The 25,300-nt window shown below is 40.6% G+C and overlaps 1 protein-coding gene across 2 annotated transcripts in view; it reads left to right on the top strand.

Moving 5' to 3' along the window:
• Positions 1-14,220, top strand: part of SLC35F3 (solute carrier family 35 member F3) — a 481,439-nt gene extending 467,219 nt beyond the window's left edge. Inside the window, exons 5-8 of one of the 2 annotated variants that reach the window (XM_007522917.3) lie at positions 1,677-1,802; positions 7,185-7,377; positions 8,447-8,536; positions 12,634-14,220. In XM_007522917.3, coding sequence (XP_007522979.1) covers positions 1,677-1,802; positions 7,185-7,377; positions 8,447-8,536; positions 12,634-12,869 — 645 coding nt within the window. In that variant the 3' untranslated portion in view covers positions 12,870-14,220. The remainder of the gene's footprint in view (positions 1-1,676; positions 1,803-7,184; positions 7,378-8,446; positions 8,537-12,633) is intronic. The other variant, XM_016188059.2, reaches the window with a different exon arrangement.
• The last annotated feature ends 11,080 nt before the right edge of the window (positions 14,221-25,300 follow it).

Genomic DNA, 25,300 nt, shown 5'->3' with positions numbered 1-25,300 from the left:
AGACAATTACTGAGTCACCCACTAGTTGGCTCTAAGCTTGAGGTTAGGAGTTTCAGTGGTTCTGCTGATGCCCAGAGCGTGGGAGACCCACAGACATTTGGTTGGATTATCCTGTAACTTGTAGCTGGGACCCCCTACCCAGGAAGAGACCCAGAAGGATCAGTGTTCCTAGTGTCACCTGTCAGAATGAACTCATGGGGACCTGGGATCCTCAGTGTTGAACAAAAAGCCAAAGGATGCGCAGTATCTATTTGTTATGTTTCCTGCCCCTTCCCTCAGCTCTTCTGCACAGCACATCTCAGGCTGAAGCCAATATCTATCATTTAACAAATAGAGAGGTTAAGGTTTCATGGGGGAAAAAACCTGTTTCCCTTTACTGCTTCAATCCAAATTTGGAAATATTCAAGTGTCTCTGGAGAAGCAGCAAATCACCTAAAACTTAGCCATCTCACCTCCTTTTTCTCTGATGATTTTTCTGTTGACCATATGTCTAGCTGGATTGATTCACTCCAAACAACATCTTTGCATTATGTTTGTGCTGTGGAGCAAAAACCACCCCTTGCCTCACCTGTTTTTGTTACTTAGCCTTTTGGGGTAAGGGGAGGATTCACATCTTGGCTTGTGATCTCTGCTCTTTTCTCTTAATGAACAGTTGTGCACGGTACAAGTATCATTTGAATATAAAACATATGCAGTGTGTGGTGCAGAATGTAGCAGTGGGATGAAAGTGGATTACTGAGACAGAAAAGAATAAGTAATCAGATTAGAGTCTGGCTCTGCTCCAGTCAGTGATACTTACCTTCTCTCTCAAGAGACTTTGCAAGTGCCATTATATGAAAACACTATATGAGGAGTATACTAAAAGTACACAACTCTAAGCATAAAATTCAAGAGCTTTGCCTTTTGCTAGATTGAAGCAAAACTCATTTCACACCTTAGTGTATAGTTGAAAAATATCATAATCTGATTTCATGCTTTCCTGATTATATACAGAGACACTAATTCTGCCAACTGATAGAATTAAAATTTCAGCATCTGCTTTGCCACAGAGCAACACTGTGACTTTGGGCAAGTTACTTAGTCTCTCTGAGCTTATTTTCTTTACTTTTCTTTTCTTTTTTTTTTTTTTTACCAGAGCATTGCTCAGTTCTGGTTTATGGTAGTGCAGGGGATTGAATCTGGGACTTTGGAGCCTCAGGCATGAGGGTCTCTTTGCATAAGCATTATGCTAGCTACCCCTGCCCTCTAAGCTTATTTTCATGACTATATAACGTAAAATGGAGCCAAGATGTATAGTTGTCACTGTGCTCTCTCTTCTAAGATGAAATAACATAAAAGCAAGATCATATGAAGTGTTTTCAGAAGGTTGGGGAGGAGCTAAGAGAATGTCCAAATGTTGCAGAGGTGTTATCTACCAGGCCCTGTCATCACCAAACAACTTGTTATTGGGAGTATGGCCACCTCCTTCTCAGGTTCCCAAGAATCTCTCCTTGTTTCATCAGGAACACAATATAGACTGAAGAGAAGCCTTAGCTTGTTGCCAAAGAACTGCAATAGAGCTCTCACTCTCCCCTCCCATTATTGATTTCTCATGAGTATTTCAACCTCACTGGTGCTTATGTAGCATCTAGTTGTTCAGCAACTATCCTAACTACCGTCCCCTTCCTTCCATCCAGATTGTGGCCGCCATCCTCGCCATTGCTGGGATTGTGATGATGACATATGCCGATGGCTTCCACAGTCACTCTGTTATTGGCATAGCACTGGTGGTGGGTTCTGCATCCATGTCTGCCCTCTATAAGGTAAGTGTCTGGAGAGTCAGCTCTCTGAGGTAGCATCTCAAGAACAGGAAGTCTCAACATGACTGCCCCATGACTTTCAGAGAGTCTCTGTTGGTCCCTGTGCTTTAAGATAAAGTTTTTTTCTTTCTTTTTCTTTTTCTTTCTTTCTTTCTTTTTTGTTGTTTATTATTTATTTATTTATTTTTGGCCACCAAGGTTGCTGATGGTGGTTGGTGCCTGCCAGATGAATTCACTGGTGGTCAGTTTTCCTTTTATTTTTTTCCCTTATGTAATAGGACAGAGAGGAATTAATAAGGGTAGGGGAGAGAGAGAGAGAGAGAGAGAGAGACAGAGCAACACCTGCAGTCCTTGCTTCACTGCTTATGTAGCTTCCTCCCTGCAGGTGGGTAGTGGGGGCTTAAACTTGGGTCCTTGTACATGGTAATGTGTACCACTGCCTGGCTCCCAAACAGTTGTTTTTAATGTGCATTAAACAGAGAGTTGTAGTAACAAGTAATTCAACTCCCTCGGCTTCAGTTTTCTAGGTTTTTCCATCAGAGCTATATGTTTGCAATATTTGGGATAAATTATCTGCAGAGTTAAATTAATGACTTTATTGTCTGATAGGGACTGAAGAAAGATCAGGGACTTTAAATGACTGACTCAGTGTTTGGTCAGATAATTTCCCAAGTTGAGTATCTGGGGCAACTTTGTCATTTAAATCTTCTGGCAAAAGATTGTTGTTGTTGTTGTTGTTTTAAGATGCCAGTATTGGGAGTCGGGTGGTAGGTAGCGCAGTGGGTTAAGAGTACATTGCACAAAGCGAAAGGACTGGCATAAGGATCCCGGTTCAAGCCCCCGGCTCCCCACCTGCAGAGGAGTCACTTCACAGGCAGTGAAGCATATCTGTAGGTATCTATCTCTCCCCCTCTCTGTCTTCCCCTCCTCTCTCCATTTCTCTCTGTCCTATGTAACAATAACAACATCAATAACAACAACAATAATAACTACAACAATAATAAAAAACAATAAGGGTAACAAAATGCAAAATAAATAAATAAATAAATATGCCAGTATTAAACAAGAATCTGTACACACCTCCAGAATGTCGCATAGGCTGAATAAATAAATGCATACCTAGTGTAATATGGGCATTACAAAATAGCATTGACAAAATGTTAAGAGCCATTGGAAAGTTTATTTCAACTGTAGGTCTAAGCATAACAAGTTTTGAGAAAATACTCTGTTTTCTCCCCTACTCAGTTGTGCTTCCTGCTACTGTCCTTCCTCATTTCTCCTTCTCTCCTTTCTCCTCCTTTTTTGATCCACAATAGAAAATCAAATGTTTTCTGGTTTCCAACTTGGTAGACTAACCAGGATGACTCAAGGAGTAATGAGATTTAAGTTTTTAAGACTTGCTGACCTTTTGTGGATTGAGAAGAAAATAATAATAACTGCTATATAAATTCATAAGAAAGGACTTTTTTGCAGTTCTATAATACATTTTAGGGTATTGGGAATTGAAATTACCATTAATTCTTATTTTTCCTTAGCTCACTGCCCCTAGAAAGACATATATCAACTTCCTTCTTTGTAACACATATTAGCAAGAAGATGTGATAGTCTGAGACCATTCTGAGACTTCAAAGTCACTATCCAAATGATGAAAAATATTAAGAAGTCACACTCTGCTACACTCAGTTATCTGCATGCTAATGGGAAACAAAGAACATACAGAAAACAACCCACAATGAACACAAATATTCTGGTTCAGACTTCCATTTTTGTCGCTTTTACTTCCAGATCTTTATATCCACAGGGGTCAGCAGGTGGATGGCTCGGGTCAATTTCTCTCTTTCTCTGTGTCCTGCACATATACCCAGAGAGCTATGAGGGTTGACGAAATGGTTCCCCCCTGTAGGGTGCCTGCTTTGCCATGGATGTGACCCAGGTTCCAGCTGGGATCCCACTGAAGTGGAGGAAGCTTCAGTGTTCTCTCTCTCTCTCTCTCTCTCTCTCTCTCTCTCTTTGTCTCTCCGCCTCCAGGGTTATTGTTGGAGTTCAGTGTGTTGGCACTACAAGTACACTGCTCCCAGTGGCCATTTTTCCCCCTTTTGTTGCCCTTGTTGTTGTAGCCTTGTTGTGGTTATTATTGTTGTTGTTGATGTCATTCGTTGTTGGCTAGGACAGAGAGAAATGAAGAGAGGAGGGGAAGACAGAGAAGGGGAGAGAAAGATAGACACCTGCAGACCTGCTTCACCACTTGTGAAGTGACTTCCTGCAGGTGGGGAGCCGGGGGCTCAAACCAGGATCCTTATGCCAGTCCTTGCGCTTTGCACCATGTGCACTTAACCCTGCTACTGCCCAACCCCTGGCCATTTTTTTATTGTTGTAGCTATTGATGTCATCGTTGTTGGATAGGACAGAGAGAAATGGAGAGAGGAAGGGAAGACAGAAAGGGGGAGAGAAAGATAGACACTGGCAGACCTGCTTCACAACTTGTGAAGTGACTCCCCTGCAGGTGGGGAGCTGGGGGGCTTGAACCAGGATCTTTACACCAGTCCTTGCGTTTTCTGCCACAAGAGCTTAACCTGCTGCTCTACCGCCCAACTCCCCCCAGTGGCCATTTTTCCTTTTTTATATTTTATTTGATAATACAGAGAGAAATTAGGAGGGAAGACAGATAGAAAAAAATAACACCAATAAATCTGTTTCATCACTCATAAAGCTACCTGGCCACTCCCCCCCCACACACACAGGTGAGGAGTGGGGGCTCAAACGTGGGTTCTTGTGCATGGAGCTCAACCTGGTGTGCCACTACCTGGCCCCCATCTTTTTCTTTTTATCTGAAAAAATTGACCCAGGGTAGTGAAACCATGACAGTGACAGGAAAAAGAAAGAGTTATAAAATGGCTTTTAAATAAAGAAGAAGAACCTGGTGGCTGAAAAAGAGTTACGATATAAAGCAAAACAAATTGTTGACTCATCATGAACCTAAAGGCAAGAATATTGCAGATGAAAATTTGGGATCTCTGTTTTGGTAAAAGCTAATAGGTCTATGTTAGGTAATTTCCAGAGTTCCCATGACTTTACAAGTTTTTGCCTTCGTCTGACATCTAATATGCAAGTGGACCCAGGTTATTGTCTAGGGAGATGGTTGGAAAAAGGACTAGAAAGCTGGATCAGGGAAGAGAGTAGCTCCCAGATATGGGGAAAGTATATAAATACTGTTAAATGTAAACTCTGTCAGTTTTATCTGGGGCCCATATTCATCACAGGAGCCTATGTAACCTCTACATCCCTGTAGGTCTGAGTTCACATTCTGTGGTCATGGGTCATGGCTAGAAACACTACAGGCTGCCCCCCATGTGTCTCGGAACCCCGTCTCCCCATATCCCTGCCCCACTAGGGAACGAGAGACTATAGATCTGGGAGTATGGATCAACCTGCCAATGCAGGTCAGTGGGGAAGCAATTACAGAAGCCAGACCTTCCATCTTCTGCACCCCACAATGACCCTGGGTCCATACTCCCAGAGGGATAAAAAATAGAGAATTTATGGGGGGGGGGGCTGACTGGCTATGGACCTCTGGGGGTAGGCATTTTGTGGAAATGTATCCCTCTTATCCTATAGTCTTGTCAATATTTCCATTTTATAAATTAAAAAATTAAAATAAAATAAATATTTTTTAAAAGTTGAAAGAAAAGGAAAAGAAGCAGAAAACAAAAGTAGAAGGGGATGAAAGTGCAGAAATTCACACTAATGACTGTCACTGTTGATAGTTCACAGAGTTGGACTAGGAACTGCTGCCACTATAGGGTATTTTATTCAACTGCTCCAGTCATATCTCTCCCTCTTTTGCTGGCCTTCTACATGCCTGAAAAATATAAGCTGGATGCAGTCTGTTAAAAACCACCTCATTCCTGGGATATTTGTGGTTGTATGTAGCAAAGATGAGCTATAAGTATTATAATATGTCTATTTTCAATTTATAAAAATATCTTTGTAGCTAAAGCTCATTGAAGGTCAGTGTTTTTATTTTAATATTTTATGTATTTATTTTATAGAGACAAAGAGAAATTTAAAAGGGAAAGAGAGAGAGAGAGAGAAACGTGATACCAACAACAATGCTTTCCTGTTCATGAAACTTCCCCCTTGCTGATGGGGACCAGAGGCTTGAACCCAGGTCCTTAAATATTATAACATGTTCATTCAACCCATTATGCCAACACCTGGCTCTAGGGTCAGTGATTTTATAGCTATGTTGTACAAGTCCAAAGTCAATTTAGAGAAAAAAAGTCCTAGAGGAATGGTAGTCATGGCAGATATTTCTAGCTGACTATGGCTTCACTATTTTCACTCACATGGGTCATGAGTACAATACAGACAAATCATAATGAGTATGAAAACCCAGCATTCTAGAAGATCCTTTCTATGTAGCTAGAGAGTAATCCTCCATCCTGATATGACTGATATTTGGATGTATGGACAAGTGAGCAAGGGAGAGATGCTACTACCCCTTTGCTGAAGGTGCAGCGAGTAGAACTCACATGGCACATGCTGCCCAATGTGATCCAGCCCCAAACTGGTTAAGAGGCCCCACATCAGATCAGATCGATGGGGTTTACAGTCAACAATATTTATACACCTTTCCCATATTTGGGAGCTACTCTCTTCCCTGATTCAGCTTTCCAGTCCTTTTTCCTGCCATGGCATCATCTACCCAGACAGTAACTTGGATCCACCTGTATATCAGATTTCAGGCTCAGGGAAAAACAAAAAAACTAGTATAGCCACAGGCCCTTTGGAATATAACTAAAATATGCCTACTAGCTATCTACAGAACGGAGAGCGCCCCCTGCCCCACCCCGCAACCCTTCATCTGCACTACTCCAGCCTTTAGGTTCATGATTAGTCAACAACTTGTTTGGCTTTATATGTTAACTCTCTTTTCAGCCACCAGGTTCCAGATGCTAGCATGGTGCCAACCAGACTTCCCTGGACAGATGACCCTACCAATGTGTCCTGGAGCTCCAATTCCCCAGAACCCCACCCCACTAGGGAAAGAGAGAGGCAGGCTGGGAGTATGGATCAAGCTGTCAATGTCCATGTTCAGTGGGGAAGCAATTACAGAAACCAGACCTTCCACTTTCTGCATCCCACAATGACCTTGGGTCCATACTCTTCAGAGGGTTAAAGAATAGGAAAGCAATCAAGGAAGGGGATGGGATACAGTGTTCTGGTGATGGGAATTGTGTGGAGTTATACCCCTCTTATCCTATGATTTTGTCAGTGTTTCCTTTTTATAAATAAATAATAATAATAAAAAGAGTACTTCATCCACTGTGGCAAGTTGGAGTCCTAGAAGAACCTTGATCCCCTACCCCTCTGCTTTCTCGGCAGGTTCTGTTCAAGCTCCTCCTGGGCAGTGCTAAGTTTGGAGAAGCCGCCTTATTTTTGTCCATACTGGGTGTGTTTAACATCCTCTTCATCACCTGTATTCCTGTCATTCTCTACTTTACCAAAGTGGAATATTGGAGCTCTTTCAATGACATTCCATGGGGAAACCTTTGTGGATTTTCAGTCCTGTTATTGAGTAAGTGTGGATCTTCTCAGAATCTCTATAAATCAGTGAGTTAGAAGCAAGACCATGGAACTTTGGGAACTCTGTGCCCTGAATGTTAAAAGCAGTTTATTAGTATCCTTAAATTTCTATTGCTTTTCAGTATCATTATATCATGTAAAATAAAACCTTAGTTCGGTGGCACTAATAGTATCCATGGTCATTGCTCTCCTCATAGTTAACAAACAGTCCAATATCTGGCATGTACCTACAAATATCATTTCTTACAAGGCCAGTAACAGGTTGGTGAGCTAATTAGTATAGGGTTGAAAGAAAATTCATGATGTGTCTTTTTTTTCTGTTTTTCTATGCAAAAATACATCATGACTTTTCCAACAGATATTTCCTGGTAAGTGTCAATAAACATTATCAGTTATAATTTGAAAAGTCATATTACTTAGCATTAGGCTGGTTCCAAGATAGAAAAACTATCTGAGAAATCAAGACTAGAGAGAATTTATAAATATGAAACATATAAATTTATATTAGATAAAGTGAAAAATGAAGGCCTCACTTTAACCTCTTACTATCTTGATAATAGTCTCATGAGGCCCAAGAAAACCTACTGATGTAAGCTTTTCTGCAAGGCCTACTGATCAAAGGCAATGCTATTAAATACATTGAATTCTGAAAAAAGAAATCAAAAAAGCATCTTAGGAATTGCCTCCCCCAGTTTCCATCAGTAATTGAATAATTCAAAGCTCTGATTCCAACACCTATCCTAGCATCATGACCAGCAATAGAGAAAGGCATAGTTAGTTGGCTAAGCAGCACTGTCCCAGTCCACTTTATGGTGTCTGCTCACTGAGTACCTTTTCCAGTTGTCATTTTTCTTTTTCAAACCTCAAGGAAGAGGGCAGAGCTGAGTAATCAAAGTTTCTGATCCTAATCACCAAATTCTGGGGCGACACTCACTAAGTCAGAGCAAAGGGCAGAAGTGACTTCTATGAATTCAACCTCATAAGAAAAGTTGGGGTCAGATAGATTAGGGAAGACAAAAAGATCAGGAGTGACACTCTGTGTTTTTCATTCTTTATTTCAGCATTCAATATTGTATTAAATTTTGGAATTGCTGTTACATACCCCACTCTGATGTCTCTTGGAATCGTCCTCAGTGTACCTGTGAATGCAGGTAAGCCTCTGTGATTATCTGTTTGTTTGTAAACACACAAAAATGCATGTTCATGTATAAATACACACCAACATAGATTACTGATATGCCTGGTTTAACTTTATATATATATAAAGAAAAGGCACATGGGAAAAATGTTACCATTTGTCATATATGTAGTATTTATTGACTTTTGCTTACCACACTATATAATGAAAACTTAAAATCATATCATCTAACTGGGGTGGGGATCAGAGATAAATAGTAGTCGTAGTAATAAATGTAGAAAACTATGTAGAATGAAAAAATATTTGCAAGTGACATTCTGGGAGAGAAATTTTGCTTATCATGCTCAGGGCATGATGTAGATTTTAACAAACTGAAGAAGAGAAAGCATCATCTCTACCTCCCAGGATAGAGGTCTTTGCCCTATTAAATCAAGACTTCACTTTGTTTTCCACTGAAGATTCACCAACACCTAGATGGCAGCTCTTCAAAAAGCTTGTCATTACCTGCCCCTCATTCCCTTCCTTCTCCTGGCTCATTTTGGTATAGTTTTTTAGCTTTCTTCCCAGAATCCTCATCTCATACCCCCTCCCCCATAAAATCTGCTCTCAACCCAAAAGGATTTGTGAATCACTGTTCTCCATGGCACTCATTTCCTTGGCTCTGGCACAAATCCTTTCAAATTCATCTCCCAAACTCCCCAACCTAGAGCCCAGTAGAGGATTAACCTCCCAGATTGGCAATAACTGGGAGCATAGGCAAAGCAGCCCTTTCCCATGACTTGGTTTCTCATCCCTCCCATCCTACATGTTCTATATGTGTCATATATCAGTCCCGATCCCTTTTAAAAATGTCCTTTGGAGGGCTGGTCAGGGAGGAAAGGATCCACCTCTGCTAACGGGAAAGATTAATTGAGGTGTTGGGAATTGAGCCCAGGACCTCATACTTGGCAAAGCATATGATCTACCCTTGGGCTACATTCCTGGCCCATCATCATTTTTTAGTTCTTATCAGCGGCCAGGTGGTGGCGCACCTGATTGAGTGCACATGTTGCAATGTGCAAGGACCCAGGTTCTAGCCTCTGGTCCCCACCTGCAGAGGGAAAGCTTCACATGTGGTGAAACGGGGCTGCAGGCGTCTCTCTGTCTCTCTCCTTCTCTGTCTCCCCCTTCCTCTCAATACGGTCTATCCAATAAGTAAGTAAAGAAAAAAAAATTTTAAGTTCTTATCTATAGCATAAGAGGTTTCCAATTATGTCTAAAGGAAAGAATCACATTCAAGTCTAAATTATAGAAGAGGAATGGAGTCTACTACCATGTAGCATGTCAGGTGGAAGCAGCTCTTCCCTTCAGGTTCACCTTTACATCTCTCTCTAGTGCAGCTCATGGGATTTCTGATTATTCTATCTGTTGTATTAACTGCACAATCTATCAATGTTAAATACTAAAGGATTTCTGAATTGTAGTGGAATGAAAGTGGCACTTTCATTCCACAGAGGGCTACTAGCAAAGTGTATTCAAGTTTAACCATTTCCCATTCCTTTTTCTTGTTAACACAGGTGGCGTTAAAACTTTACACTAAGAATACCCCGGGTCAGAACAAGAATTTATATTCTCTCCAAAGAACCATTTCAAGTGTAGTCTTCAGAATAGGCATATCTCAGGGTGATTGGCTCCAGGATAGTGTAATGAAACGAATCATACAAAGTTTTTGTATCTCTAGTGCATATATGGAGGTATACTTACACTATATTGCAGTCTATTAATTGTACATTACTTCTACATATTATGAAGTAATACTTTAAAGAAAGCAATAGCGAGGGGGCAGAGCTCAGGGGCAGAGCATTTGACTGCAGATCAAGAAAGCAATAATATGGGTGTCAGGCGGTAGTTCAACGGGTTAAGCACACATGGCACGAAGCACAAAGACCGGTGTAAGCATCCCGGTTTGAGCCCCCGGCTCCCCACCTGCAGGGGAGTCGCTTCACAGGCGGTGAAGTAGGTCTGCAGGTGTCTTTCTCTCCTCCTCTCTGTCTTCCCCTCCTCTCTCCATTTCTCTCTATCCTATCCAACAACAATGACGTCAATAACAACAACAATAATAAAAAGGGGCAACAACAGGGAAAATAAATAAATATAAAGAATTTTTAAAAAGAAAGCAATGATAATTCCATATGTATGTTTTGATCATGCTACTCAGTGGTTGCTGGGGCTCACGTGGGGTGGCTCCAGCCAGGCGGTAAGCTTACCAATTCTCCCTCTTTGGCTCTAAAGGGCTCAAAGATCTAAATAAGAGACATCAGGGAGCATCTTGGTACAAACACTCAATTTATTTGAGGGTGGGCTTGGGTATATATAGAAAGTTAAACAAAGAACATTTTTCAAATATGTCAGAAATTACAGGTTTCTTAAAGGTCAGCTTGTCCCTATGGTAGGGGACTGGTATGACAAGAATTGATGAGATACATAAAGGTCAAGACAATTATTCTCCATGATGCAGGCAAATTAATTATACAAAGGCATTTGAGAGAAGCATAGGGGTTAAACCAGTAAGGTGAGATAGAGAGAAGACAAACAATGCCTGATGTAAATCATAGCTATCAAAGAACATATGGAAATAACATTTTGAGGCTACTGTCTGGTGTTGGGGAGGTGTATGATAGAGTGTGTTCTCCTTTGTGCTCAAAAAGGTGGGGTGGATGTGTGAACTTTAAGTGACTATATGAACTTTGAATGAACCTTAAAGCAGGCAGCCATGAGGCCGCCAGCAGGGAGAGACTAAGTGTAAGAGGCCTATAGGATTTCTGTAAGCCTGAGAGATTAACAATGGAAAACTGAGCCCAGGAGACTTTTCCCTCTTGGCTCATCTCTATGAATGAGGCTAACAAGCGGGGTGTCTTTCCAGACCTCCATCTGAGGATGGGGGGAGCTTCCCTAAGCTCTACCAAGCTTTCACATAGTCTCACAAGTGATGGTCACAATTAAAACTTCACTGTGTATAAATATACATGCACATATGTATATGCACATAAGTATGTGTGTAACCCATATATATGTGTAATATATCCATATGTAATCTCCAGCTGCCCATTTTTTATCTTACAAAATCAGTATGTGTATAGTGGGTTGGGAGATATCATGATTATGCAAAATACATTCATGCCTAAGACTCTGAGGTCCCAGGTTCAATCCCTAGGACCACCATAAGCAGAGCTGACTAGTGTGCTCTGCTTGTTCTCTCTGTCTCTCTCTCTCTCTTTTTTCTTCTCTCTCTCCTCTCTCTGTTAAATAAGATTGTTTTTTTATCTTTTTTAAAATATTTATTTATTTATTCCCTTTTTTTGCCTTTGTTTTATTGTTGTAGTTATCATTATTGTTGCTGTTGTTGGATAGGACAGAGAGAAATGGAGAGAGGAGGGGAGACAGAGAGTAGGAGAGAAAGATAGACACCTGCAGACCTGCTTCTCTGCATGTGAAGCTACTCCCCTGCAGGGGGTGAGCCAGAGACTCTAACCAGGATCCTTACGCCAGTCCTTATGCTTTGCGCCACCTGCGCTTAACCCGCTGCGCTACTGCCCAACTCCCTTAAATAAGATATTTTAAGGGACCAGGTGGTGGCCACCTGGTTAAGCATACACATTGCAATGCACAAGGACTGAGGTTCAAGCCTACCTTCAGGGGAACACTTCATGAGTAATGAAGCAGAGCTATTAGGTATCTCTCTGTCTCTTTACCTCTCTTTATCTCTCCTACTCCCCCTCAATTCTTTGTCTCTATCCAATAATAAGTAAACAAAAATATTTTAATAAGATATTCTTAAAAAACAATGTTAAATCAAAAAGTTTTTAAAAATCAATATATTAATAAAGGTACCAGGTCAGGTGGCAAAATATAAGAAAGAGCAAGGCCTCATACCAGAGATATTTTATTAAGTTAAAGGTTATTTACTCATAGCAACCCTGCCCATCTGGAGAAAAACCAAACTGAGAAAAATTCTGTGGGCAAAGCAGAAAGGCACCCTTAAGTCTCTGCCCTTCTGCTAAGGACAAGCATACTTTCATGTTCCCAGGCCTGACTTATCTCTGAGTAACCCAAGCTCTCTGTTCCATGCAGTGGTTGATCACTATACAAGTAAAATAGTCTTCAACGGAGTCCGGGTCATCGCCATCATTATCATCTGCCTGGGCTTCCTCCTCCTGCTCTTGCCTGAGGAATGGGATGTCTGGTTGATTAAGCTTCTCACCCGCCTCAAAGTGAGGAAGAAGGAGGAGACAGCTGAAGGTGGCACAGACCTGGGCTCAGGATCTCAAAACAAAAACAGAAGAGCCCACCCTTCCTTTGCCCGCTGATATCCAGGCCCTAGAACTCTGTGGTGTTAAAGATTTGGAGGTCTATTCCTGACAAAGGGACCCTCAGTTTGGTAAGGTGTACATACCTGTACAGTTTTGGTAATCTGCAGTAAGTTATACGGTATTTATTGGCATGTCCAATTTGCTTGCACTTTTTTCACATCAGACCTTTCACTAAAGGGTACTAATTCAAAATGAAAGAGAAAAGAACCTCTCAGCTCTTTTTAAAAATGAATGTAAAGCAGGTTAAATTTATCTTTGCATAGATTTTTGTGGGTGACAGACATTCTTGACAAGACAGGGCAAATGTTTTGAATCTTAGCAACCGAAAATTACATTGCACACTGTGATTATTTTTCAGCCATGGTAGGTCATATTTTGTTTTATACCAGAGCTGTACTCTTAATTTTAAGGAACTTCATTGAACCAAAAGATAAGTGAAAGTTAATTTAGATAGATGGAAGGGTAGATGGGTGGATGGATGAATGGATGGGTGGGATGTGAAGAGGTGAAGAAGAAAGGGGTAACAAACATTTTAAAAAAGGAAAAAATCTATTATGGCTAGTCTGTGGGTGGAAATTGAAGGAGGACAGGTCTGAGCCACATAACAGAGGAGGAAAAAGAAGTTCAAGGACCAGCGGGCTTGTTCTAACATATGTGTTTATGTAAGCTCATGCAAGAGAAATTACAGTGCCTTCTCCAGAATTTTTGTCTTTACCTATGTGAAGCGAGGTGACATTATAAGTCACTGGCGCCGTCTTATAACTTAGATGTAGAAATCTTTAGAAACAAATAAAATTATATATATACATGTATGTGTATGTATGTATGTATGTATAAAAATGAAAATGTTGATGATCAGTGTAAAAGAACATGGTTTGCAGTGTGCAGTGCGCCTATGAGGTAGACAGTGAAGAGGTGACTTGCTGGTTGCTTTCACTTCATAACCAAGATCAAAAAATATTTACTGACTCTGTAAACCTTTTTATGAAACTTTTAAGCACCAGGCTGTTCACTTCCACAGTTTAGGTCTACCAGAAAATTCTATCTGTGATAGATCTGTAAAGAGGGGGAAGGGGGGTTAGAGTTTACTATTTTTGAAGTTTACATTGTTACATATGAAATGGAGACATTATTTTGAAATCTTGTCATAACCCAATGGTGCACTCTGTAACCATGGAGTCTTTCGTTTCATAGGGGAAAGGGGAAAGGGGCATTCATGATCTGAACTTTTTAGCCAATTATTGTTCTCAGTTTCCATTACCTATTGGATAAACAGATTAATAAACTATTTAAAAAAGAAGCATTTAGTGCTGCTGTGATGACCCCTTTATCATTCTGCTGCTACCCTACTTCTGACTTGATACAGATCTCAGAGTCTTCTCCTTTCTCCTATTTCAACATTTTTCTCTCTGCAAGCCCCTCCCTCCTGCAATTTCAGTTTCAAAGATGCTACCCACCCAGCACCTCAGGGGAAGAAAATACTTACTGCAAAGACAGACCTGACTCCCACAAAGTGAAAAGCAGATTGAGAAGGTGGCTCAGAGGTACAGCAAAGGAGTTGTACATGTGAAGTCCCAAGTATGATCTCTAGAATCAATTGATTACTGAAGCTGAATTTCACTGCAGATGCTCTCTTTCCTCTCCCTCTCCAAAGCACCCCCCACCCCCACCTTTCTCTCAAAATGAAAATGTGAAATGTAAAACATGTAAAACAGGCAGTCTGGCGCCTTATAGAAAATAAGTCTATGAGGCCAGGTGGTGGCATACCTGGTTAAGCACACGCATTACAGAAAATAATTCTAGCTGGCTCACTTAATAATGGCCTTTTTAGTGAATATCACACTACCTCATCATTTGGGGCCCTTGTCAAGGAATCTTTGGATTTCCACACAAATATGATGGGCCTAGACCTCTAATAAATCCCTCTCTCCACCATCAGTGATCACTTCCATCAAGAACATCATCATAAGTCCTCTTGCAGGCCTCCCCAGGACCTTTCCCCCACCATAAAGCAGCAATGGTAGGGACTGCCCCAGTCTCCAAAGGGAGGCTGGATCATCCTGCCCTGACATTCAAGGAAGACTAGTCCTAAAATGAGTGCAGCCTACAATGTTCCAAGCTGTGACCATGAACTGTGACCAATAGGGACTCAGAAGTTTCACAGTCTCTTGCTCTAAATATATGTGGGTGGGAGGTGAAGAGGTGAAGAAGAAAGGGGTAACAAATATTAAAAAAAAAATTCTATTATGCCTAATCTGTGGATGTAAATTGAAGGACAGGTCTGAGCTGCATACAAGAAGGAGGAAAAAAGTTCAAGATCCAGCTGGTTTGTTCTAACATATGTGTAAGCTCATGCAAGAGAAATGACAGTGTCTTCTCCAGATTTTTTGTCTTTACCTATATGAAACAAGGGACATTACAAGTCAGTTGGGCCATCTTATAATTCAGATGTATAAACCTTTAGAAACAAATAAATTACATATATAATACATGATATATAATTATATAATTTATATATTTATATATACTATTTTACAGGGATCAGCAGGCACAGGATCAGGTGGATGAGGTAAACAGTTAATTTTTAAAATATTTTATTTATTTATAAGAAAGATAAGAGGAGAGAGAGAAAGAACCAGACATTACTCTGGTACATATGCTGCCGGGGATTGAACTCATGCTTGAGAATCCAATGCTTAACCAACTGAGAAACTCATGCTTGAGAATCCTATGCTTAATGCATTGCACCACCTCCCAGACCACACAACAGTTAATTTTTTTATTGAATTAGTCCTTCATTTATTCACATGCATGGTGTTCTAAGTACCCAACTCTTATTAAGCCTTCCACAAAACTGTGTATCTCTTCTCAATATATTTTTCACACTAAAGAAAATATACAACCTACCTATCATCTAATCGCCTTCTCCAGTTACTTTTATTCATAGATTTTTATTCATAGATAGCTACTCTCTGCCCTAATCCAACTTTCTAGCCCTTCTCTCTACTCTGACACCATCTTCTCAGGCAATATTTTTGTCCAACTCCATGATAGTTATCAAACTCAAAAACAACAACAAAAAAAAAACTATAATAGTCATGGGCCTCTAAGAACATGCCTAGAATGAACTTTCTAGTTTCTTTGTACCCTAAGATTCTCATTCTTATCTGCTCTACTCCTACTTTGTGGTTCCTGTTTATTAATCATTTTGTCCTGCTTTATATATTACTGCCTCTCAGCCACCAAGTTGAAGATGCTATTATGATTCTATCCTGACTTCGCTGGGCATATGACCTCACCAATGTGTCCTGGAACCTCACTGCTCCAGAGCCATACCTCACTAGGGAAAGATAGAAACAAGCTGGGTATTATGGATTGATCTGCCAGTGCCCATGTCCAGACGAGAAGTAATTACAGAAGCCGGAACTCTTACCTTCTGCTCTCCAAAAACAGTTTTGTTCCATACTTCCAGTGGGGGGAGAAGTGGTAGGGGGAAGATCATCAGAGGACTCTGAATTCCGAATCCATTAGGAACTGGAGAGAGAGGTAGAAAAAGGGAGGGACATTTGGATGTAATAATAGGTGTATGTGTGACTTGGAAATGAAGAGAAGATGGGACACACCACCCTCCCCACCCTGCAAAAGGCCACTTGGGACCCAGAGTAAGAAACTGTCCAAAGCAGAGCCCTCATGACCCAGTGAGTCCAGTGTTTACTGTGAGAAGATTATCCCTCCAGCCCTTGTGTGGCCTGGGTGACCAGGATCCCAGGCCAGTCACTTCTAATACTTTATCTTGCATTCCAGACCTTCAATTAACCCAAGAATACAAAACATTCTTTCTTAGTAAGCCATGATATGAAAAATTTGGGAAAACCTACATACAGCAAATCACTTCATACTTTCATTTAGAAGAAAAAAAAAGTTCAAAACCCTAAATACTTGAAAGCTGGAACTTAAATGTCTGTACATTAAAAGCAGCACTACTTGCATGGCCAAAAGCAGCCTAAGTATACATCAATATATGAGTGAATAAGCAAAATGTAATATATGCATGCAGTTGTATATTCAGATTTCAAAAGGAAATTATGACATAAATGGGCCTTGGAAATGCATACTACATGAAATAAACCAGTTGCTAAAAGACAAAGGTATTATTCCACTTAAATGAAATCACTACATCCACTTCATGGAGAAAAAGTGGAATAGTGAGTTTTGGAGTTCAAAGGAGTTGAGGGTCAGTGGATACAGAGTTAACAATATACAGGATTAAAGAGCTCTACCATAGATGCGAGTAATGGTTGCAAAGTATAATGCTCTTAATGTCACATTATTCCACTTCAAAATATCCAAAATGCTAAGCTTTATGTAATACATATTTTGCCACAATAAACAAAGGTATAAATGGTGAGGTATGTGAAATTTGAAAGGTCAAAACTCTCAGTAGATATTAACAATAAAGCTACGATAAGCAGGAGTTGGGGTGAAGGGAGGAGATGTATTTGTAACAGGGATACAAACATCCCATCCCTATCTCTAAGCAGATGTCAAGGAGTGAGATGAATTGTGACTAACTTTAAAAGGATCCAAGACTCATGTGTCAACAGCAGTACTATTAACAATTATCCCCCCCAATAAAATGATAAAATTAAAGGGGGGGAGGGCATGAACAGAAAATAATAGAAGAGTTCCTCTTGGTAGAACCACACGATAGCTTGGGAACCAGGCTCCATTCCTATTCTACCTGGGGAAGTGGTCGCCCTCTAGAGGCCAGTCAGCATAGCAATCAAAAGATTTCTCTTATTTTCTATTCTTTCTGATCCAGCTTTCTAATCCTATTCCCAATTCTGACATCATCTTCTCAAACAATACATTCATCCCACCTACATGTTAGCTGTTGGGCTCAGGCAAAATTAGTAAAGTCATGGGCCCCTTGGACTATACCTAAAATAGCCTTCTTAGCTTCTTCCAACATGAATACCCCAAGTCTCATCTGCTATATTCTTGCCCTTGATTCCTGATTATTAAACAACTTGTCTTGCTTTATATCTTTTCATCCATAAAGTTGCAGATGCTATCATGATGCCAACCTGACTTCCCTGGGCAGATGACCTCACCACTGTGTCCTGGAACAGTAGTGTCCTAGACACCACTGTGTTCTCCCCAGAACCTACCCCACTAGGGAATGGTAGAAAAGGTTGAGGGTATGTATAGACCTGCCAATGTCCATGTCCAGTGAGAAGCAATTGCAGGGTCCAGACCTCCCAGCTTCTATACCCCATAAAGATCTTTGGTCCGCAGGGCTCATGAGAGCACATGTGCACATGTATCCATAAGCTAGGGGAAAATATATACCTTGAAGTAAAAGTGCACAGTAGTTTGCAGTGAGTCAATAAGTCCAGCAAGCAAGTAGACCTAACAAAAGACAACAAAGTATTTAATCAAACTGTTTCTACTTTGACCTAGATACCCTCCTCACCTACTTCCCACAATCACTCTAAGTCCAACAATGTCAGATAAAGTAAGGACTACAAAAACTGGATAAGGGCAAGAGACCAACATACTTTAATGATGATTTCTTTTTATTTTTTTAATTTTTATTTTTAAAAAGGAAACACAGACAAAAAACACAGGATAAGAGGGATATAACTCCACACGATTCCCACCACCAGAACTTCCTATCCCATCCCCTCCCCTGATAGCTTTCCTATACTTTATCTCTCTGGGAGTATGGACCCAGGGTCATTATGGGGTGCGGAAGGTGGAAGGTCTGGCTTCTGTAATTGCTTCCCCACTGAACATGGGCATTAACAGCTCCATTCATACTCCCAGCCCGCCTATCTCTTTCCCTAGTGAGGCAGGGCTCTGGGGAAGCAGGGCTCTGAAAAACATTGGTGGGATTGTCTGTCCAGGGAAGTTTGGAAGGCATCATGCTAGCATCTGGAACCTAGTAGCTGAAAAAAGATTTAACATATAAATCCAAACAAATTGCTGACTAATCATTAACCTAACGGCAGGAATAGTTCAGATGAAGAGTTGTGGGGTCTCTGTTTTGTAGATTCCTAACGGCAGGAATAGTTCAGATGAAGAGTTGTGGGGTCTCTGATAGTAGGCCTTTTTTAGTTATATTCCAAAGGGCCCATGACTAGTAGTTTGGTTTTTTTTCTAAGCCTGACATCTGATATGCAGGTGGATCCAAGTTAATGTCTGGGGAGATAATGTCATGGCTGGAAAAAGGACGAGAAAGCTGGATCTGGGAAGAAAGTAGCACCCAAATACAGGAAAGGTATGTTTCCCAAATATGGGAAAGGTCAATATTGTTGACTATAAATCTGATTAATCTGATGTGATCTGGGGCCCATATTCAGCTTAGAAGCCTATCTGACCTCTACATCCCTATAGATCTGAGCTCACATTTTGTGGTCATGAGTAGAAATATTCCAAGCTGCCCCAACTGAACATGTTGTCCCGCCTAATGATGACTCTTATGGTCACTACCAGACCACTCCATCATCCAGGGCCTTAGTCAGGGAAACCCATGTATATATGATGAACCTATACCTCGAAAATAACTCTCTCCACCATCACTGATCATCTCCATCAGGAACAGCATCGTGGACCTTCTTGTGGGCCTCTACAGGACATTGCCCTCAAAATGGAGCAATAATGGTAGGGGCTGCCCCACTCTTCGAAGGGAGGCTGGGTCAACATACTCTGCCACTCGAAGAAAAATGGGTCTTGAAATGATAGCAGCTTAGAATGTTCCTAGCTATGACCACAGAATGTAAGCTCAGACCTACAGGAATGCAGAAGTTACACAGTCTCCTGTGCTGAATATGGGTCCCAGATCAGATTTCTTGGGTTTACAGTTAGTGGTAGTGATATACTTTTCCCATATTTGGAAGCTACTCTCTGCTCTGATTCAGCTTTCTGTTCTTATTTCCAACTCTGACACTATCTCCCCCAGAGAATATCTTTAGCCTACCTTAATGTTAGCTTTTGGGCTCAGGCAAAAACTCATGAGGCAAAAAACTCATGCTCAGGCAAAAGTCATGAGCCCCATGGAATATACCTAAAATAGAGTTCCTAGCTATTTCCAAATGGAGACCCCAAATCTCATCTGCTATGTTTTTACCTTTAGGTTCCTGATTATTAAACAGTTTGTTCTGTTTTTATATCTTAATGCTTTTTAGACACCAAGTTGCAGATGCTACCATGACGCCAACCTGACTTCCCTGGGAAGACGACCTTACCAATATGTCCTGGAACCCCACCTCCCCAGAGCCCGGCCCCTCTAGGAAAAGAGAGAGACAGGCTGGGAGTATGGATCAACCTGCCAATGCCCATGTCCAGTGGAGAAGCATTACAGAAGCCAGACCTCCCACTTTCTGCACCCAATAAAGATCTTTGTTCCATACTCCCAGAGGGATAAAGAATAGGAAAGCTTCCAGTGGAGGGGATGAGATACAGAACTGGTGACAGGAGTTGTAAGGAATTGTACCCCCCCTTATCCCACAATCTTTTCTATTATTATCAAATCACTAATAAAAAAATAAAAAGAAATCCAATGGCATAAGAAAAGTGAAGACAAAAAGTTAGTACTGCTGAAAAAGTTCAAAGGCTCTCAGAAGCCTCTGTGACCCTCCCACTCTTTTTCAGAATTCGGTCCTTCAAGGCTCAAGAGTCTGTCTTACCATCCTGTTGCAGTCAATCAGAGTTGTCTAACTCACCAGACTTATGCAGATCCAGGACCTTTCCCTTTCCTACACCATCATGAATAAAGGGAATGAGGAAACAAAAGTCATATTCAGATTCCAGTCTCAGGCAAGAAAAAAAAAAAAAAAAAACTAGTATAGGTACAGGCCCTTTGAAAAATAACTAAAAATAACTAGCTATCTATAAAAATGGAGGACCCCCCAACACTTCACCTGCACTATTTCAGCCTTTAGATCCATGACTGTCCAACAGTTTGCTTGGCTTTGTATATTAACTCTCTTTTCAGCCACCAGGTTCCGGATGCTAGCAGGATGCGACCATACTTCCCTGGGCAGACAACCCCACCAATGTGCCTTGGAGCTCCGCTTCCCCAGAGCCCTTCCCCACTAGGGAAAGAGAGAGACAGGCTGGGGATATGGACTGACCTGTCAATGGCCATGTTCAGCAGGGAAGCAATTACAGAAGCCCGACCTTCAACCTTCTGCATCCCACAATGATCTTAGGTATATACTCCAAGAGGGTTAAAAAATAGGAAAGCTATCAGGGGAGGGGTTGGTATACGGAGGTCTGGTGGTGGAAATTGTGTGAAGCTGTACCCCTCTTATTCTATGGTGTTGTCAATGGTTCCTTTTATAAATAATTTTTTTTAAAAAAAAAGAAAGACACCTTAAAGAAGCAGCATTATGCCATGAGAAGACAACTTAAAAGAACTTGAAAACTTCTCAGAGAAATTCCAAGAAACCTCACTGTTCATTTCTGAAAACTGAAGACTAATTATCTAATCAGTTTGTTTTGCTAGGATTCTGTTGTGTGCTAATGACAGAGTTAAGGTGAGAGCACAGGTAAACCATGTCTGGTAGGATCATATAGCTTTTTTATGTTTGATTATTCAATTAATTTGAATCAGTCAAGTTAAGTACTACTACCAAAATGATTTATAATTCTGTATCAATTTTAATTGAGGCAGTAAGGGGTTTTTTGTATGTATTTACCTCTTTAGAGTTAAATTAAACTTTGAAAAGCATACTTAATTTAATTTGAAAGTATTATCTTTAAACTTTGTTGATTATTCATTTACATTTTACTGAATTTTTAAAAAATCTAGGACTGTACAATATATCATGTTTACAGATGTGTACATTTTTCTTTTTTTCTGTCGATTTTCAGAACAATACATTAAGTAATATATTTTCTTGTTATTTTAAGTAAGACATTTAATTAAACACTGACATAACATTCAGTAGAGGGTAAATAATTGTATTCATAAATATTTCTTCATAATTATGCTTTTTTATTTTTGCATTTTAGTGTAATTGTCGCAGTAAATCAGCAAAGGATAATTTTTTCCCTTGAATTTTTTTTGTTAGTTATTTAATAATGACTTAACAAAACTGTAGCATAACGGGGGTACAGATCCATACAATTCAAGTCCCACCAGCAGAGTTCCATATCCCACCCCCTCAATTGGAAGGTTCCTTATTCTTTATCCTTCTGAGAGTGTGGACCAAATATACTTATGTGGAGCAGCAGGTGGAAGGCCTGGCTTCTCCACTGAATATTGGCATTGACAGATTGACCCATACCCCCGGCCTGTTTCTATCTTTCTTCATTGCCATATGGCTCTGAGGAGGTGAGATTTTAAGACATGTTGGTGAGGTCACCTGGCCAGGAAAGTCAGGAAGGCGTCATGATAGTGTATGCAACTTGATGGCTAAAAAGTGGTAAGATATAAAGCAGGACAAATTGTTTAATAAACAGGAACCTAAAGATAAGAATAGATGAGATGAAACTAACAGTCTTTGTGTAGGAAGAAGCTAGGAAGTCTATTTTAGGTATATTTCAAGGGGGCCATGATTTTAGTAATTTTTGCCTGAGCTTGATAGCTAACATGTAGGTGTGCTAAAAGTATTGTCTGGAAAGACGGTGTCAGAGTTTAGGGTAGGACTAGAAAACCGGATTAGGGCAGCAAGTAGCTCCCAAATATGATGAATGTATATAAGTACCATTAACTGTAAACCACACTGATCTGACCTTGGGCCCATGTCTATTCATATTTAGCACAGGAGCCTGTGTAGCCTCTGCATCCCTGTCAGTCTGAGCTCACATTCCATGGTCACAGCTAGAAATATTTTAGGCTGCACTCATTTCTGGACCAGTCTTCCACTAGTGGCAGAATAGGATGACCCAATCTCCCTTCAGAGAGTGGGGCAGTCCCTACCACTGCTGTTCTACACTGAGGGCAGGGTCCTGTAGAGGTCCACAAAAGGGCCTATGATGATGATACTGATGGAAGTGCCCAGTGATGGTGGAGAGAGGGATCTATTAGAGGTCTATGCCCATCATATCTATGTGGGAATGCAAAGATTCCCTGACTAGAGCCCTAGTTGATGGGTTGGCCTGGAAGTGACAAAAAATGCATTAAAATATGCTGGAATCAGAGCAGCAGGTTAACCACACCTGGCCAGAAGTGCAAGGACCAGCATAAGAATTCCTGTTCAAGCCCTGGCTCCCCACCTGCGGGGGGGGGGGGGTTTGCTTCACTATCAGTGAAGCAAGTCTGCAGGTGTCTTTCTCTCACCCTCTCTGTCTTCCCCTCCTCTCTCCATTTCTCTCTGTCTTATCCAATAACAACGACAGCAATAACAACAACAATAATAACCACAATGTTAAACAACAAGGGAAACAAAAGGGGGGGAATGTGCTGTAATCTTACCAACAAGAGTTTTTTATTTTTTTATTATCTTTATTTATTTTTTGGATAGAGACAGCCAGAAATCAAGAGGGGCAGGGGAGATAGGGAGAGAGATAGAGAGACACCTGCAGCACTGCTTCACCATTTATGAAGTTTTCCCCATGCAGGTAGGGACCAGGGGCTTGAACCCGGGTCCTTATGCACTAACGTGCACTTAACCAATTGCACCACCACCACCCAGACCCCAACAATTTTTTAATAATGTTTTATTAATTTTTTATTGAGAGGCTAATGTTTTACAGTATAGTTGTTGACACATGGGTATAATTTCTCATCTCACCATGATAGGTGTCTACAAAACATACTCACCTCCAACTTAAGCCCTTTTCAATCATGTACCAGGACCTGAAAGTCCCTCTTTCCCTGTCCTCTTTCCCCCAGAATCCTTTGTTTTGGTGCAATACTCCAAACCAGTCCAAGTTTTTCTTTGTGCTTCCCTTTTTTGTTCTTGCTACCCTGCAACCCAGAAGTTCCTCTCCAGAGGAGATATATCCTAAGAAAACTAACAAACTAACTCAAAGATATCTTATGCTCATATCTACATTATTTGTATTAGTTTAAACTTGGAAGCAACCTGGGTATACAACAACAGATGAGTGGCTAAGAAAGTTGTATGTGTGAATACTACTCAGCTATTAAATATTATTAAATCATCTTCTTCTCTTCATCTTGAAAAAAGCTTGAAAGATCCATATTGAGATAAGCCCAAAAGAGAAGGATGAATATGGTATGATCTCACTCATTATCATAATTTAATTTTTTAAATGAGAGATATAGAGGGAAAGATTCACACCAAGAAATAAGAACACTGCTCTCAGCTCTTGTGTATGGTGGTGCTGGGGATTGCACCTAGAACCTCAGAGCTTCAGGCGTGAAAGTCTTTTGCATAACTATTATGCTATTTCCCCAGTCATATTTTATTTTAATTAAAGAGGTACAAAGAGAAAGGTACAGAGAAAGAGAAATACCAGAGTACTAGTCAGCTCTGGTTTATAAAGATGCTGGGGATTGAATCTGAAACCTCAGAGTCTTAGGCATGAGAGTCATTTTGCATAACCATTATGCCCAAGGTAATAGTGGTTTATGATACTGTGTAAATTTCAGGCATATAGTGACATATTTCAGTAACTATATGTGCCAGGAAAGGAATCTGTCTGTCTACTTATATATCTAAGGAGTAAAGTTGACTCTGCACCACTAGTTGCCATCAACTAGTGGATAACCTAAACTCTTTAGTGTCCAAAATAGGTATTCATGTTCATCCAAGAGCTCTACCTTGAATGGTGACTGTGGTACCCAGATCTCAACAATGTCACTCTTTATCTTCAACATATTGTTTCAAGGTAGTGATGCTTATTGACAAGACCATTTTGAAAATAGGTTAGTTTGATAAACCCTCAGACCAATTAACAAGAAATAATCTGATTATAAATAAAGCAAGTAGTATGTCATTTTGGCTCACATCCATTTACCAGGAATTAGAAATTTACTTTTTTATTTTTATTTCTTCAATAGAGACATCCAGAAATTGAGAGGGAAGGGGGAGATAGAGAGGGAGAAAGACAGAGAAACACCTGCAGCACTGCTTCACCACTCGCAAAGATTTCCTCCTACAGGTGGGGACTGAGGGCTCGAACCTGGGTCCTTGCGGATAGGTGTGCTCAACCAGGTGTGCCACCACCTGACCCGAAATTTACTTTTTTTTTTATCCCCTGAACACCCTTTCTTCTAAAACATTCTTTGATGGAAATTTTAAATTCAAGTGATGTAATTATTCACCCAGCAGACCTGTGCTTTGTCAGAGGCCGTGCTGAGTGGCAGTATATATACCCAATAGACGGTTTTATCAAGGATCATGTGTTTGTGAGTGCGAGTGTGTATATGTGGGCATTAGCCACATTACTGTGGACTTTTGATTAGCATATTATTCCAAACAATCAGGCTACTTCTATTTTTAAAGATG

The sequence above is a fragment of the Erinaceus europaeus genome, chromosome 6 (assembly GCF_950295315.1).
Source record: "Erinaceus europaeus chromosome 6, mEriEur2.1, whole genome shotgun sequence".
Lineage (NCBI taxonomy): Eukaryota > Metazoa > Chordata > Mammalia > Eulipotyphla > Erinaceidae > Erinaceus > Erinaceus europaeus.
The sequence above is the reverse complement of the archived record's forward strand: the minus strand, read 5'-3'. Positions and strand labels throughout refer to the sequence as shown.